This window comes from Amblyomma maculatum, chromosome 3 (genome assembly GCF_055883805.1).
Source record: "Amblyomma maculatum isolate TAMU_Amacu chromosome 3, ASM5588380v1, whole genome shotgun sequence".
Classification (NCBI taxonomy): domain Eukaryota; kingdom Metazoa; phylum Arthropoda; class Arachnida; order Ixodida; family Ixodidae; genus Amblyomma; species Amblyomma maculatum.
The window spans coordinates 172940465-172957849 of NC_139346.1; the positions used below are offsets into that span (position 1 = coordinate 172940465).

A 17385-nucleotide genomic window follows, 5' to 3' on the forward strand; every position below is an offset into this window, starting at 1 on the left:
TAGGATACGCGTTATTCTTAGAAGGCGCACATACTGGACTCAGGAGCCTGAAAATCACGGATCAGCTACTAGAGCAAGGAAGAGAAATTAGTTTGCTTGACCCTTTCCTTAAACCCAGAAAAAAAAAAAAAAGACGTACTGTTATGCAGTTCATCGGCAGAGCGACATCCTCGACCGTGGTAACGGTTCTAACGTTTCGCCCGCTGTTAGAGTAGTCTGAATGTTGTGTTTCTGGTCCGTATTATTTTTCTGAATCAACGGGCGACATTTCACCGTGAGCAAAAGTTCTCTGATACAGAGAGTGCATCATGGAAAATGTGAGTTGGGGAGGGGCCGTGTTCTATACCAATGTTTTTGCTGACTCCTCTGGTTTTCGTAATGCGTAAACCCAGGATATGATACTTGAGACAGCCACAACTCTTTACTCGCATAAACTCTGACACCCAGGCAGCAGCTCTAAAAGAAAAACGTTCGTCTCAACACGCCCTCATATGCCATACCAAAGCTTACATATTAACCTTCGTGTATGATCTTTTTACAGCCGCGCTCCCGTTATCCTCTCGTATTATTGTAGAAAGGGCCTGCAAAAACCATTGTGCGAATAATTTTCGCAGTAATTCTTTCTACGTGTCATATAAACATTATAACAATTGAAAAGAAATGTTCTCTGTATTGTAACGCACTGGAAGAATTATGTTGATGTTCTCGTTGCTGTGTCAATTAGAGCTGGACTAAGGAACTACATCATGTGGAAGAAGGTTAGAGACATGGCGAAGGCAGAAGGAACTGACCTGCATAAGCTTTACGTACAATACAAGAACAAGACGGCAATAATACCCGAAGAAAGAATAAGCAATGATACAGAGATGCTCTGTCTGCTTCAACTTCTAAAGCATGACGTCATGTACAGCGCTGCTGCAAACTTCTACAGCGAAGCAAAATTTGACCGAGAAGCCAGAAATGATGTAAGTGTTCTTAGTGTTCAAAATGCCTTATGATATAGAGATGCAAACATTTAATTTGATTTTTTGATTTCACGCCTTCTAACAGGTTCTCAAGATTATGCAAATTGTAAACTCGACATTTATGGAAGTCATCAAAAAGAACACATGGATGTCTAACCATACCAAAGAGAAAGCTATTGAGCGGGTAAACAAAAAATTCCTCACTTCTGTCGCAGTCACGCAAGGGGCGTGAAAGAACTTCTTAATGAAGAAGAATTAGTGTTGTCACTGGGGACTTATAAACACGAGAGAAAACATTTTTGCGGCAGTATTTCGGTTTGTCAGAGTAGTCTTTCCAGAGGTTTGCCAGCCTTTTATTAACATTTCAGGTTTTATTTTGAAGCATATAACTACAGATATGTCTCTTGAGTATTAAAATAAACCACGCTTTGCATGGCTCTTTCTTGTGCGTTATAAAATACAATTTTTGAGAAAAAAAAAGCGTTAACAGATTCACAATGAGGCGATTGTTTTCTTGATGTTAAAAACCGCAGCGCACGATGCTGACCTAACCAGTTGTTTTCATACTTTACAGATAACCCAGATTGTTCCCGTCATCGGATATCCAGAGTGGGTCACTAACAACTCGGTTATAAACTACTTGTATCAGTTTGTAAGTCCATCCAATGATAAACAGTGGTCCAAATATGCTAAGCTGATCTTAAAGCACACGACATCATCTAACCTAACTTCGTCTTATAGCAAATACCGGTGAAGTGTAGAACATGGACAATTATGTGTCTGTTGCTCAACGTAAACCTGGCACGCCAAAAATTAAGATGAAATACACGAAGGAGGTGGCATGCTTGCACCTCCGCTTGTTTCTTGCTTCTACGCGTTGTATTTTTATAGCAGCAGAGAATGCTAGAATTTTCAGCGCAAAATGTACTATCGGATTTGGAACGTGTATTTTAAACTCACTAATTGTCCCTCGTAGATTGTGACTCCTAAGAGGAGTAATTCACAACGTAAGCGTATTGGTCCGTCTTAAAAGTAAAACCTTCGGCATGGCCGGGCTCTTAAAAATGATACAGCCTGCCTTCCTTGCAGCTGAGCAGCTGCACGGAATGCAGACTCATAGCTTAGAACATGGGGAGCAACTTGCAAACTACTTGGAGTTTCACGCGCAGAGTGAGATTATTTGGCCGATGACTGGGCTAAAATATGTACCCTAGCGATAGTCTAATTGAGGAAAAGTTACACAGCGCTAAAAAATGCGAGTGCCCACATAGACAAGGACTGGCACGGCGCTGAGAGCCCGTCGTGTAGTTTTCTTGTTAACGTCCCTCCTGTCCTTGTCTATTGGTGCGCTTGTCTTCTTTAGCATAGTTTTTTGTTTAGAATGTGCCAGCTAGCCCAGCAATTGGTTTTTTCGACCAGGAGCCTATAGTCGTTTCACGACCCGCCTCAGCGGCACTCATGAAGCTATTTCATTCGTTCCACATAATACCTACCAGCTTTACGATGTGCACAAATCCCCTGGTCTGGCGCATGGCCTGTCTGGTATGAAATGCTCAGATAAAACTAGTCTTTTGCCCCACTTGATAAACCAAAGCCGCTCGCGCCATGATGAATGTCTACCAGGCGAAACTTGCTTCGCTTCAGTGCCAGTTTCGAATTAAAAAAAAAGGCATGCTCTTCTAAATGTTTCTATCAATTAAACAGTTTTTTTTTTTTCATGCCTACGGTACTCGATATTCAAGTTATAACGCGGCGCGGCACATCGCCGAGCAGGGACCGGAGTGTGAAAGTGTCTGGAGTGCCATCAATGGCGCGCCAGTAATCAGCCTGCTCCAGAACCTTAGTTTTATGTGTTTGGTTGTGGTCCAGATATTTAGAAAGTACATGTTTTAGGAGCAAGAAATTAGGAGAAAGCTTAAGCAGTGCTTTTGATGTTTGATGAGATAGTGTTAACGGGTTCCGTTTACCGTCTTACCATGCAGAGCTTATTCGCGTACATGTAATTTATTACGCGTATTCGTCTGATCACTAAAGTTGTAACTTGCACTTCGGTTGTCACCCACATGTACATTACTTGGTATATAGTTGTCAGCTATCACATTATACAAAATTACAGAAAAGATTGCCTTACTATCAGTAGTAGTAGTAGATATTTAAGGAAACAGTGTTAAGGGGTTCTGGTCCTCCGATGGCAAAAGCCTCTGCCCAATCTCTCTCAAATATTACCTTCATGCCCCAAAGTCGGAACTAGACAGGGCCTCCCACGTCAGGTTTGCTGAATGAGTTATGGCTTGGGTTCCTTGGCAAATTCTTGCAATGTGACAAAAGGGTGCACTCAGACCGAAAAACGTGCATTCAGCTAAAAAGCAATCTGAGCTAAGTGCGTGAAATCTAGCTGGGCTGTGTTAGCACTGTGTTTGCAGACTCTTGAGGTGACACTACTCTTATATATCCAGCCCTGTAGTGGGTCCCGGTAATGTACGTCTCGCTAAGAGGTTGTTTTGGAGTATTACGCGGTATACAGTGAGTGGTTAGGGGTACGCATGCGAGGTAGATAGGGATGAGGGATCCAGGGAGAGGTATGTTAATGCTGCGGTGTGAGCACGCCCGTTTTCCTTTAAACCTTGATGCCCAGGCACCTATATGACTTCTCTATTGGGGGTCTGCTGCCTGAGTTGGGTTAAGACTTTGTAAGAAATTTAAATCCCTTTTATCAAGTGCCGTGAAGGAGTGCCGGCGTGATCATGGACTCGGTGTCTATTTAGAGATCCAAGTATCAGTGAGGGTTGGATTCGGATATCACCCTCCCATCTCAAGGGAAAGGCACGAAATGGCAGCTCCTACCAACTCGATCATGTCATGTGTGCTCCTGATTCCACCCAACCCGACGCCCAGTCAGCGCACGGCCTTGTGCTTGGCGACTATCACCTGCCATGTGGCATGACCGGGATCGATATCGTGCGATATCGTGCGATCGATATAGGCATGCGATATCGTGTATTACTCCGGTGATGACTTATAACGGTACACTAAATCGGCTTGTGAATGTTTGTCTGTATCAAGCGTTGACAAAAGCATCAAAATTCTCTCTTGTAGCTTCGTCTTTTAATTAGCTTCTTGTTTATGTAACATGAAACACCTTAGCAAGGGTCAACAATGCCCAAGAGGAATCCCGAACAGAGTTTCCGAATGTGCTAAGAGAATTACTGCATACGCAAGTTGTATCCGGCAATAGATTATTTATTCTGGTTCATCCGCACATATATCTTCCTTGGAGAAGCTGAGGCGTAAGAACGTGAGGCTGAATAATTTATTCTCCGCTTAACATCGCAGCACGCAACACAGTTTACAAATTCACTAAACCATGGCTCTGGTGTTGAGCTTAAGTCTGTCCATGTAGCCATAACGTTATTACAGGCCATACATTCGTTTTCCAAGTCTCGTTGCTCAAAATATAATCAGACACAGGCCATCTCGGAGCAATTAAATGGCTATTTTACATATTGCGGCATCCTTAAGTACACATTTATTACGTCATAAGCAGTAAAGGGAAACAAAAGATAAAGTTGATATTTTATTCAGGAAGTTGTGGACAGTTCTGATAAGAGACTAAGCGCTTGGTGCCAGACATTGTAACACATGAGTCATTCTATGCGAAACATCCCAGTCCCCAAAATGACAACCGCCAATTATCATGAAAAAGAAAAAAAAAAGGAACAGGCATTTTGGTGACCGTACAAATGCCCTTTGGTCGAAGTAGCTTCGTAGAGAAAACGATTTGCTGATATAAGAGCTATGTAAATTTTCGGCGATGAAGCAAAAGTTCGTCTAAGAAAAAAATGCTAAATCACTCGTGAAACAAAATTAAACGACACACTTGTTTAAAACATGTCACATCTATTCTTGTTACGTTTGAGTTCATGAATCGAGGAATATAAAAATTTTTCGAGTTTTCTTTGGGGCAATAAAATGCAAAAAATGTGGCGTGTTAGGAGAGAATTATTTAAATTACTCTAAATAAAATGTAAGTCGAAACAATTTTTTTGCGCTTTTCTTTAGTCGGTGTAGATAATTTTAAAATAATTTAAGCATATTGAAAAAGGCAGGTATTCACAAAATAATTTCTAACCTTCAAAAATTGAATTACTATTGATATTCATGCGTGAATTGGGGAACAAGACCACCACTGAAGGTGTCTCATTACGCACAGCAGCCTCTTGTTTCAGTATATTTTATGCTAGCAAATTTTGCTTCACGAGTGAAATTATTCTTTGGGGTTTATTACCAGCGAAAGTGGCAGGCTCTGGCAAACTGTGACTTCACTGTAGAATATATATACACACGTGCCGCTGGCTAATATTATAGTTCGGATATGCACTCGGACTTTTACGAAGCGAAAGTGAGTTTATGTCCCTTCCCATCCATGCAATTGGAGCGCAAGCGACGCATTTTAATGAGTTTGGCACACCTCATTTTAAGTGCTAGGGTCGCCCAGTCAAGCGAGCGTAAACATAATCGTTGTAAGCGTTTTGCAGTGGACGTCATTGGCCGGCTTTTAATTCTGTGTGACGTGGAGGCAGATCCATTTACCTCCCGCTTCAATGCAGGAACAACACCGTGTATCAAAGGCTTTACAGTCCCTCAAAACATACGATTTTTAATAAGCTTGTCTGATTTGGTTTGCGTTTTCTGATCAACAAAAATGTTACATTTCAATGCTTTAATTGGTGATCTTAGGCAAAGTGTGGTAACCTAATCTCTCATGTCCGTTTCTATGAAGTGGATGAACTGTCATGAACTATGACTCCGGTTACCATGGCAAGTTTCGAAGGCACTCTCTTTTGTACTTCAAATTTGTAACTGGGAAGCAAGATTACTTTATATAATTTCTGTTATTTCTGGCTTAAGAAAATACACCCTCTTGTGATTTGCTCGCGTCATGATGTTACCTACAACGTCCCATGCATTCTGCGTTAAAGGGGGTTTATCCAGTATTAAAACGGGGAATATAATTATGCGCAAACTGAATAGTAGGAAACACAAAAACACAGCCGCTCTAGGCACCAAACAAGCTCGAGCTGCGCGAAGGGACTTCGTCGTTCTCGTCGTATCCCTAAGACGCGGCCACCATTGTTCACTATAATTTCTTCAGGAGCGAAGAGGAGCGGTGACCTATGGCGAGGGCAAGAGCAGCGGGTCGTAGAAGGTGTGACGTACTGACCTCAGCGTTTGTTACCTTTACGATATACATAAAGCCTGCGTTTGTACTCTTCGGTTTGTAGCTTGGAGGATGTTTTCTTTTTTCTTAAACAATGTGGGCACGAGTTCGTCCGATTAGAGCATGGGTGGAAAGACCATCCTGAGCTCATCCGCGTAGACACTCAATCTCGTTCATCCGCCGTAACCTTTATCTTCAATGGCTCTTGCATCCATTGCAATTCTTTTCAACTCGATCGACAAGCCTCTCTATATCGAGTTGTTTATCTCTGAGTAGCGTGGCACCATCGTTGCTGCCCGCGGCCGCTATGCTCTCCTCCTCCCCTGGAGTGTTCTGATTCCTCAAGTTAGACACATTGTGGGGACTAATTGTGGGGACTAAGAGCATCTGATCCCCCAGTCCCAGATTCATCTTCGCGCTGAGACTGCGATCATGTGGTGACCGACATCCTCGAACTCGAAGCATATAGGAAAGGGCCCACCTGAGTCCCTCTGTCGCTATTGTCCACGTCGATCCAGAAGAATGGTGCTCCAGATGGCCTGCATCGAGTTATGGGTATATCCCAGTGTATAGAAACAAATATTATCAGAAATGAAAAGCAAAAAAACACACTAAAATAATTGTAGTAGGGGACTTTAACACTGCGCTAATTAACATTCAAACTAGCCAACGGTTGTGTCGGCAGCATTGCATGCTTTCCACAACGTCGCGCGCACTCTCCCTTCGTAACGATGACACCAGACATTCTCTCAAAACCAAAAGCGAAGAAAATAAAAAGCAAAAACCACACAACCAACACCTTCAAACGCGATACACAGGGCGATACCTGGGCCTTGCGGGCAGTAAAGCTAAACGAGAAAAAAATATAACCGCTTTTCGGAGCGCGCGGATGACTGCTACATCTAATGCGGAAGCGGCCTTAAACGCCAACGTCGTTCTCCCGCTACAAGTTTTTGGCATATCCTTGAGGCCGCCACTTGGTCACAAAACTGAGCAATGGCAGGGCTGGGCACAGCGCCCGAGTGACGTCCACGGCGCACAGAACTTCTGGCCCAAAGCCGGCACCCGTCTGCCGGGACCCCTTTTCTCCGAGACAACCTCCATTCGCACCTACTTCCGGTGTACTGTTCGACAGGAACCTTTCCAACGAGATGTGCTAAAATAAATGACCGCAGCAATCTTGAAGATTTCCCAAAAGGGTCCAAGAAGCAAGCCGCGTTGTGCGACACAACGGGAACGTCTGTGGAACGCGTCCCCATTAAGGCGCCTCTACCCCCTTCTACAAAACTGCGTATATACCGGGGACCCTGTTTGCCGGAATATTGTTTGGGCTCCTGCACACATGGGACTTGAGGGAAGGGAGGCCGCTGACGCCGTCGCCCTGCGCTCTCTCACCGGGCATTCCCCTCCGATCCCGACAATCAGAAATTACAATTCACTCCTGCCTACTCTTTCAAAGATATCGTTTTGCGCTATCAATCTGGCCATAGTCTTTATCCCCGCCCATGTAAATGCCTCTCAAAGACGGAGGAGCGGCTTCTGCTCCGTCTTTATACTAATATTTTGCTGTGTCCGGCAGTTCTCACACACTTTGACCCATCTTTCTTGGGCAGCTGTCCTCACTGTGCGGAGAAGTCTTCAGACGTCTACCACATGATGTGGGCCTACCCATCCAACCCTGCTATCTCTAATCCCAACCCGACCCGGGAGGACTGGGAGGCGACCCTGCTTGGCTGCTCTGACCAGCAGGCCCAAAAGGCGTTAATGGAGCGCACCCGGGCAGCGGCCGACGCCACTGGGGTCCCGTACTAGGTACACCACCTAGTGCTTGTGAGAACCAGCCTCTTACGGGTTAATCCAATCATACCTCCTTGTATATACTCATTCCAAGTTAATAAATGCCTTTCTCCTCCTCCTTCTCTTGCCCTTAAGCCGTTCTTCAGCCCATGAATGGGTCCGCTTCGGCTCCGCCCTTTATGAATGATTAAACAAAAGTTTTGCGACCGGCTTTTACTTCTTCGCGGAAATTTCAGATAGCGATTACGTCCCCAAAGGTTTCTTTCTCAAAAAAAAAAAAAAAGACATTGATGAAAGTCTTCGCGCACAATTGTGAAAAAGTCCTTTTTTTTTTTTTTTTTTTTTTTTTGTAAAAGGAGAACTGCCTGTAATCGCTTTCGGGTCTGAGACATTGTGCATGTAATGACTCATATATTTAATAAGGCAAATATATTGTTCTCAATTTTCATTTTTTTATAAAGGTTCCAAGAATTGAACAAAGCTCCTCATTCGTTGAATCATTCTACTGGCTTCAAGAGAACGAGCACTTTCAGAAACTTTTCCAACTAACTTCGTCTTATTTCGACAAAACGTGAGTGAAATCTGATCTTTTCTCAGGATGGTTACGTCACTCTACTACTCTAAGGCAAAAGTCGGTCCCTCAGAACGCTTAATTTTTGCTTTTCATTACGAAATTTGCCAACATTATTAAACATTTTTGATTTTGAGTTTAAGTTTGAGCCTCTGGCTGTAACTATAATGTGGTTAATATAGTTAGGTGCGAAAGGCGTCAAAGCAATCCTCTCTTAATCCATCTGTCTTCTCATATACTGTCGGAACGCATGCTCTTTTTCTGTTTCTAAATATCTTGGCTCTTGGAAAACATTTCGCAGAGGTTTTCCCGAAAATGTATTTTCAAGCTTGAGAAACAGTGAAATATGGGTACAGGGTCAATACTCACATTTTATTCATGTTTTTTCTAGAAATGAAGATGTCACACTGCGTTCACATGGATTTTATGCAGTGAAAAGAAATACCATAGGTAAGGATTTAGGTCTTGACCTTGTGTGAATATAACTGTTATTTCATCTAAGTGTAAAATTATTCGCCGCTATGAATATATATGACATGAAACCAGTAGACTGTTTTAGAATGATGTCAACAATAAAGGATACTCGCAGTAGTGCAGTGACTAAAATGAACGGAAAGAAACCATTGTATTTCATTTCATTTATTTACTCTCAGGACCATTCGGCGTTACTAATGGAAGTGGGTAGCATAAAAACTAAAAGACAAAAAAATATAGATGTGCGGGGAAAGTTAATGAAGATGACTAAACGCATCACACTTGAAGTCTTCGGGGGCTATGATTGAAACGACGGAGGGGGGAAGGTGGTTCCAGCCCGGAAGATGCCTCCATTAGTAGGAAAAGCAGAGCTCTGAAGCACCACTTTCGTTGCACTCTCCAAGCTCTATACGGAAATAAAAATATTTTATGATGCCTCCGGTATGCAACATGTACATTCCTTACGTCATTTGCATAAGTTACTCACAAAAATAGTTTGAAACATGGTAATGTTTGTTTCCATTTCTTTAGGATATCCAGCTGCGTCACTAGCAACTCATTACAGGAAGCCTGGCATTCCAAGGTAAGCGTTCTTTAATTCCTCGACGTATTGAGCCAGCATCGCATCTGAATACTATACAATTACAGGGCCATGAACTTCGGAACAATAGGAACCCTTATTGCGCAGCTACTTACCACCGCAATTGACCGATTTGATGGTGAGCATCATCTGCTCTCTTTTGTGAAGCGCGCTCTTCAGGAATACGCCAAAAAACATGATTTGAATTCTAAATAATTACAACCAACTCTCTGTCTTCTACCGATTTTCGGCGAGCCATAATAACTGCATAAGATAAGCAGAAAAATATATCCGCTTGACACAAGCTCTTTTAACTCCCGTGGGCCTAAAGGGACATTGAAAAAAGTTTGATTGTCATACGCTAATACAACAAATCTACGGTGACGATCTTTTTTCGAATTGCTGTTAAATTCAAGCTCAGTGTGTGCCCAAAACTCCTACCCCTAACTGATTCGGGCGATTTACTTTTCACTCTGTAGACTACCCGGTTGTTTGTGTTGTAGAAACGAAAATCTGGCTAGCCTTCTAAATGGGCCTGCCCAAGTGACATAGACGTGGCCGGACGAGCGGGGCAGGGTTCAGTCTCAATCTAATTGTTCCGTTTTCTTTTCCAGGATTTCGGCATGCGTTAATGAAGGGGTATACAGAAAGAGTTGTTTTTAATGACCATTATGTTCCGTAATTATGAAGATAACCTAAAGGTGTTTGCGGTACGGTGAGGAGAGATAAAATACTGATTATCATGTGCTAGTTTCAACGTTTATAAATATCGTTTCATAGTCTTTAAGGACATTGCTGGTAGCCATATCCTTATTTTACTTTCGATGTTTCTTATTAGGGAAGTTCTATAATAAATTCGAACGAAACAGTAAAGAGTGAGGACAAAATATTTAGCCCCATTGGATTGTATGACACAGTTCGTTACGTTCGTTACTATGTTCCAAAACAAGAATACATGCAAGTCTCAGCAACATTCGCTGGATAAATTCTTTCTTGTGCTTTTTAAAAAAAAAATTTACTTTTAAGTGCAGTTCAACATTGGTGGCCATATTTTTGCTAATTTAAAATAATTTTTAGAGACTTAAAAAAAAAACGACATTATAGCGAAACTACCATGTCTTACTAGAACCAGCCCGTTGCAGGGTATTAGTTATGGTCAAGCAATATTTTTTTGTCATCACCGCCCGAAGTCTCAAAATTACAGATGGAATAGTGTGGGAGAGAAATGGCGAGCCTACTGTGGAATGGTTAAAAAATATACTGAAAATTGGCCTTTAGAAAAGGGAAGGATACGGTACTCATTTTGCCGACAGACACCCGAGTCGCGCCACAAGGTGAAGGAAAGAATTAGAGAGATAAATAAAGCACATACTTCTATCGTTAGGACCATAAAAAGTAAGGGCAACAGTCGAATAGCTTACCTGCGTATGCTGTAGCAGTGAGGAGAAAGTTGGGGAAAAGAAAATAATCATGCAGCTCGGCTGTAGTCCAGTCGATCAATAGTCTCAACCAGCAGCGCAAAATGTGCTTTCATTTTCCGTATTGGAAGAATACCTTTCATTAGCCTGTTCTAATAGCAAGTGAGATTTTTTCGCTCTGGGGTTTTACTGGGAGCACTGGCGCTTGGGGCGAGCCCCTAAAGATTCGCTGGGAAGCGCTAACTGCACTGGGGTGTCACCCAGGGCTATAATATAGTAAGCTCATCGCTGCCCGAGCATTTCGAAATTTGCTTAGGTTTTAGCACTCTATTTTTAACATCCCGCGTTTCCTGTGCGCGTGCCTTAGATATACGGCCCGTTTCTTCCGCAAGTCGCTTGACCTTGCTGGATCAACTTGTGCACACTGAATACGAAATAGCCACATTCGTTTCAGTATGATATGGGGAAATACCAACGCTTCGGAGCCGCAGAGAAGACACTCGTGATAAAAATCAGGTTTTATTTAAATGTACAAAAAAGAATATATTAGACCCACCGCGGTAGCTCGCTGGTTAGTTAGAGCGCTGCAATTTCTGAACCCACGATTGCGGATTCAATCCTGGAGATGGAGGCAAAATCCAAATGCGCCCGTGTGATGTGCGATGTCAGCACACTTGGAAGATTCCGAGGGGATCGAAAAGATTTTGTTGCCGTCCTCTGCTGGGTCCCCCATAGCATCTGTCACTTTGGGACGCTAATCACTGGATACCAAACTAAAGAAAACAAATAAAAAAAAAGTATTGCTAAGGCGAAAGTCTTATATGTCTTTTTAAACGCAGAACATGCCACCAGAAATGGTGGTACGAAAATCTCGTCGTGCCTCGCTGCTCCTTCCATATACTTCGTGGTTCGCTTGTGTCCCAGTTGCCATAACAACTGTGACTCTAGCCGTTGTCGAGCCACCCAAGTGACGAGTGGAACAACGACATGCACAGCAGATTGAAAGAAACTTTAGTGAAAAAATTGACTCTTTGGACATAAACACACAAAGTTCTCCAGCGTTTTCGGAAAAAGACGAGTAGAGAGGGTGCTGCCCAAAAAACAGACAGTACAGTGGGCATCACGTAACCGGTCACGTGGTGGAGCGCACGTCAAAATCCGGCGACTAAGCGCATGCGAGTTTTCGCCTTCATAAACGTACAGGCGATCTTATTGGGCTCATGACAGCTAACATTTAAGCATAGACTGATTATTGCATTTCACTTCACACACGTGAAATTATAATTTCTTGAAATTTGAGCTCACTGGGTGCGCTGTGTGTCTTTAAAATCAATTTCTTCATACCATATTGAAAGCAACTTGTTGGTCTGGCAACCATTGGCCGCTGACGTCACAATGGCATATCATCCTCATGTCGTCTGCTACTCACGGAGTCGGCTGCACTCTTGCATACATGCCATGGACGGTGGTCGCTGAGAGTTCTTTTTTTTTTTTTTGTCTTCCTCAAAAAGAGTTTATTTGCCCAATCCATTTTTTTTTCTTTGAGCAGCGTTCACAATAATATGAGACCATAGTAATCCTGGGATAACTGCACTTGTTTTGGGCTTCCGTCTAGAGATTGCCGAGGAAGCAGAAATCGATGGGCGCATGCTGTATTATCTGAGGATACAATCAGAAGCATATTATTTGTATGTTATGAGAGTTACCTTGTTTTAGCAAGAAGCGCTCCTGAATGTACGAAGCGACATGTCCAATGTTTCCTTCCGCCGTGTGCGCCGTGATAGGCGGAGGGGTTATCGTTGTGGTGCTGACTTCTGAGCTATTACCCATCGCTCTTTCGGTCCAAAAATTAAGAGAAAAACACAACCAAGCATACGTTGATGCGAGAGCACAACTTGAGACTTTAGAGGAGCAGATGAAACTTTTGAACGGAGCTCTTGAAATGCTATTGTATGCGCGTGTTAGTCAACCTTAATTATTTTCAGCTGGTAAAGCCTTTTTTTGCAAAACTATGTTCAGTCTGGCCTCGGCCAGAGCACGAAAGAATGCGCCGCCGCCGCCGCTTCTGTCTCATCATTGCAAAACTCACAGCGATTCGAATGCGCTTCATTGCCTGCAACGAAACTCCCAGCCGCCGTCGTCTCCGTCTCACCTCCCCCGCAGCCGAGTGTGAGACTGTGACCGACTCCCGGGCCTCACCTTGCATTTTTCTAGTGCTTCTCCAGCAACTGACCCTTGAGTGCTTCAACGTAAACGTACATCATTTAGTATTTAGTGTATAAGCCCTAAACTCCCGCAGGAATGCGCCAATCCGCGAATCACGACTGCGCCCCCAGCGTGTTTCCTTGCATATCTTTTGTATATAACTGGATGTATGCTGCTCGTTCACACGGCATAAAATGCAAGCTGGACTGGCAATACCAAAACTGTTATCTTCTTTTCACATCAACTGCACCTTTATTTGTTTACAAACTACAACAACGCTTCAAGAAGCGCCGAGGATGTTTTGTCCTCCGCCTGCGGAGGGTACCCACAAACGGCGCCGACAGCTGCCGGCTGCTTTCAGTATTGCTAGCCAGACAGAGTCCCGCTCAATGTGCACGCGCTTTGTGATGTAAGCAGTCGCCGATTTTGGGGCCATTGTTTCCAGGACTACACTCGATGTCCACATGCAACCGCTAAAGCTTGTGAAGGTGCGCTCCGTAACCGCCTAAATTGCAGACTCCAACCCCGCGCAGTCAAGCTACTCGATGCGGAACGGGCCGGCAGGTTGGTGCTGACAAACATGTCTGTCCAAGGTCATTGCTGATGAGAAGTGGGAATTTATTGTCGGCGCTCGTAGTCACGGCAAGTTCGAACATAATGTGCCACATCGCTTGACAAACGAGGCCAGTAATACCGTGCTTTAATTCTGGATAGCGTCCGAGTGACTCCCAGGTGGCCAGACGTGCGTTCGTCGTGGCAGGCTTGAACAATTTGGTCCCGTAAGCTTGCTGGTACCATAAGTAGGTATTGGGGACTGTTGGCGGTAAAAGTTTTCTTGACGAGAACGCCGTCACGTAGACACAGAGACAAAGTGCGATGAAATGATTTAGGGGTCATGCTGCCGGCACCTTGAAGAAAGTCGATTACTTGGTGAAGCTTGGGATCGTTGCGTTGATTATCGGCAGTTAGCTGAACTGATTGCATTCAGAAATGCGTCGTTATCACCACTTGCGTCCGAAGCTGGTTGCACAGGAGCACGAGACAGGCAATACGCGTCTAAATGCTCACGACCTAACTTGTAAGTTCAGTGATGTCATACTCTTGAAGTCATAGGTTCCATCTTGTGAGACGTGCGGAAGGGTCTTTGAGGGTTGTCAGCCAACAAAGCGCGTGATGGTCGGTCACCACTTTGAAGGGTATGCCGTATAGATATGGTCGAAACGTCGAAATAGACCACACGATGGCGAGGCATTCCTTTTTATTGGCAGAGTAGTTTGCCTTGTCCTTACACAAAGCCCGACTAGCGTAGGCAATCCCATGTTGTTGGCTTTTCTGTATCTGTACTAGGACAGCGCACAAACCGACATTGCTTGCTTCGGTGTGCAGTTCGATGTCTGCAGTTACATCGAAGTGTGCTAGAACTGGAGGTGACTTGGAGCTCTTCAAACGCTTGCATTTGCTGTTCTCCCCACGTGAACGGCATATCAGCCTTCGTAAGAAGTATAATGGAGGCGGCTTTTTGGAGAAGTTTTTCACGAAACGCCTGTAATATGCACATAATCCTAGAACACGTCGAACTTCCTGCTAGTCCTGCAGTGTCGAAAAATTGGCTATGGCAAGAGTTTTTTCAGGATCCGATAGAACTCCCGCCTCGTTCACGACACGGCCTAAAACCTTCAGCTCTTTGAAACCGAAATTACATTTTTCGGCTTTCAGAGTGAGGCCCAACGATTGGATGGCTTCTAGTACTGCGCCTGGGCGACGAAGGTGCTCCTCAAAATTCGGGGCAAATACAATTATGTCGTCCAAGTACACAAGACAAATCGTCCACAATGTCCATGAGTCTGAAACGTTGCGGGCGTGGAGCAAAGGCCGAAGGGCATGACTTGGAATTCCTATAGCCCGTCAAGTCTAATGAAAGCCGTCTTTTCCCGGTTCCTCTCATCGGCTTCTATCTGCCAGTATCCAAACTTGAGATCCATGGAGGAGACCTTGTGTTGCACAGACGATCTAAGGCGTCATCTATTTTGGGCAAGGGGTAAAAAAGTTTTTTCGTAACGTTCTTCAGTCGACGACAGTCTACGAAGTAACGGAGTGTGCCGTCCTTTTTCTTTACAAGTAACACAGGTGCTGCCCAGGGGCTCCTGGAAGGTCAAATGACATCATTATCGACCGTTTCTTTGACTTAGACTCTGATGACAGTACGTTTTTTGCGGAAGAAAGCAATAGTGTGCCACTTGAAATTAAAATGGCTAACAATTTCTTGTAATCTTTTTATGTCTTCTGTTGAGTATTGCTCGCTATTACTTTGTTCGCTGACTACTTATAACCGATTCTCATGTTGGTATCATCTGTTGCTGTTATAACAAATGTCTACATTAGGCCTATGCTAGCTTCGGCTATTGGCCCAGCAAAAAGCTATCAGTATTCGCGGTCCACGGCATGCATGCAAGAGTGCAGCTGACACCGCGAATAGCAAACGACATGGGGATGATATCTCGTTGTTAGGTCAGCGGCCAATGGTTGCCAGACTAGGAAGCAGCTGCTTTCGATATTAATAATAAATATTCATTATAAAACTATCTACTGCACAGAATGAGTTCTAATTTCGAGGAGTGAAACGCAATATTCAGTTTATGCTCAAATGTTAGCTTTCACGACCCCTTAAAAGCAGGCTTTATATGTCGGGTGGTCGCATACTCTATCGCGTCTACCCTTAAAATTGGAGCTTACATGTCCCTCATAACATTTTTTATAACCCGATTCTCTTGTGCACGGAAATTAAAATAATCTTCTTGTGCGTTTCTATAGTTAAGGGTGAGCGGGTAAGAACCCACATTTTTCACTGGCTTGCCTGGAGTAACGGCGCGCATCACACACGTGACTGACTCGGTGACTGACAAGTAGGCTGCTGCCACTAGTACAAGTGATAACACATGTTTTTGTCATAAATGGCAGAAAAATATATTTGAGGTTACCCACGCCGACATGGGCGTTCAGAACAAAATGTGTATGGCGCACATCGTGCACGGCTACTTGCGCAAAATAGCGCGCATTAGTTCGCTATCACTGAGACGATGCTTTTGCGCCAAATCATATTATCATATCTGACACACCCACAGAGCCCACATTTCTACAAGCACTAAGTTAAAATACAACAGTTCATCTATCACAAGTGCAATCAATAAAATGCAAGCATGGCAAGCATGGCACGCATTGTTCAAGTTTGTGTAAATAAATGCCTCTACTAAATAAGGATTTTATTTCTATGCTATTGAATTTTCCAGATGTCAACAGAGAAAGTAGAACGGAAAACAAGACTTTTTGGGATGATGACACAGCGAATAACTTCTGTGAAAGGTCCAGTTGTCTGAACAATACTGAAGAATGCTACGACAAGAAGGTAAACCAACTTTATTGATTTTATTAGCTAAGCAAATAGGCCCCAAAAATTAATTCGAGGCTATATATACTAAACTCACCTTGCCATCCCATTATATGGCGATCTGCATTGCCTAATGATCTGTTCCTTCTATAGGGTGTTTGCAATATTGTTTAAGCAAAGGACGGCGAGTGGAAATACTGAATATAGATAATGAATGATACGAGAATATTGCACTAATGATAGATATACGTCTCATTCGTCGTACAGCAACCAAAGCCTTTAATTTAGAAACTACCCGGCTGGGAGAACGATATCACGAACTTGACTCCTGGATTCCATAGTTTGCAGCCACAGTTCGCAAGAACTACCTTAGCACCACAATAAAACCTTAGCGACCTTCAGGACCCAAAACATCTTCATGAACCTTCCTTTGGCCGATTGCAACTATATGGGGGTAGGTCAAGTGCTCTTCCCTCTAAACACTGCGACCATAAAAACAGGACTTAGGTAGCCTATTCGTGACAATAATTAAGACATTGAAGACTGGCGCATAGGTATAAATTGCACCAATTAAGGAGTACATTCAAATATTACGAGGCATTCGTATTCCATGACCCCAGGCACAAGCGCAGCCTTGTTCATGAGAAGTGAGCCTGAAGAATTACTTACGCGGGTGCAGCCAAAGAAAGTATATGTGGTTGTTTTAACAAAGGAACGTTTATTTGTTAGTTTTGCTTGTTTATTTAGCGGCCATCGCTTTACATTCGTGAAC

The 17385-nt window shown here is 43.5% G+C and overlaps 1 protein-coding gene across 1 annotated transcript in view; it reads left to right on the plus strand.

Moving 5' to 3' along the window:
- LOC146196963 (neprilysin-2-like) overlaps window positions 1-17385 on the plus strand; it is a 71436-nt gene that overhangs the window by 35344 nt on the left and 18707 nt on the right. Inside the window, exons 10-17 of the mRNA XM_084598678.1 lie at window positions 725-965; window positions 1051-1149; window positions 1540-1617; window positions 8442-8551; window positions 8943-9001; window positions 9557-9608; window positions 9674-9744; window positions 16516-16631. Of these exons, the coding sequence (XP_084454804.1) occupies window positions 725-965; window positions 1051-1149; window positions 1540-1617; window positions 8442-8551; window positions 8943-9001; window positions 9557-9608; window positions 9674-9744; window positions 16516-16631 (826 nt within the window). The remainder of the gene's footprint in view (window positions 1-724; window positions 966-1050; window positions 1150-1539; window positions 1618-8441; window positions 8552-8942; window positions 9002-9556; window positions 9609-9673; window positions 9745-16515; window positions 16632-17385) is intronic.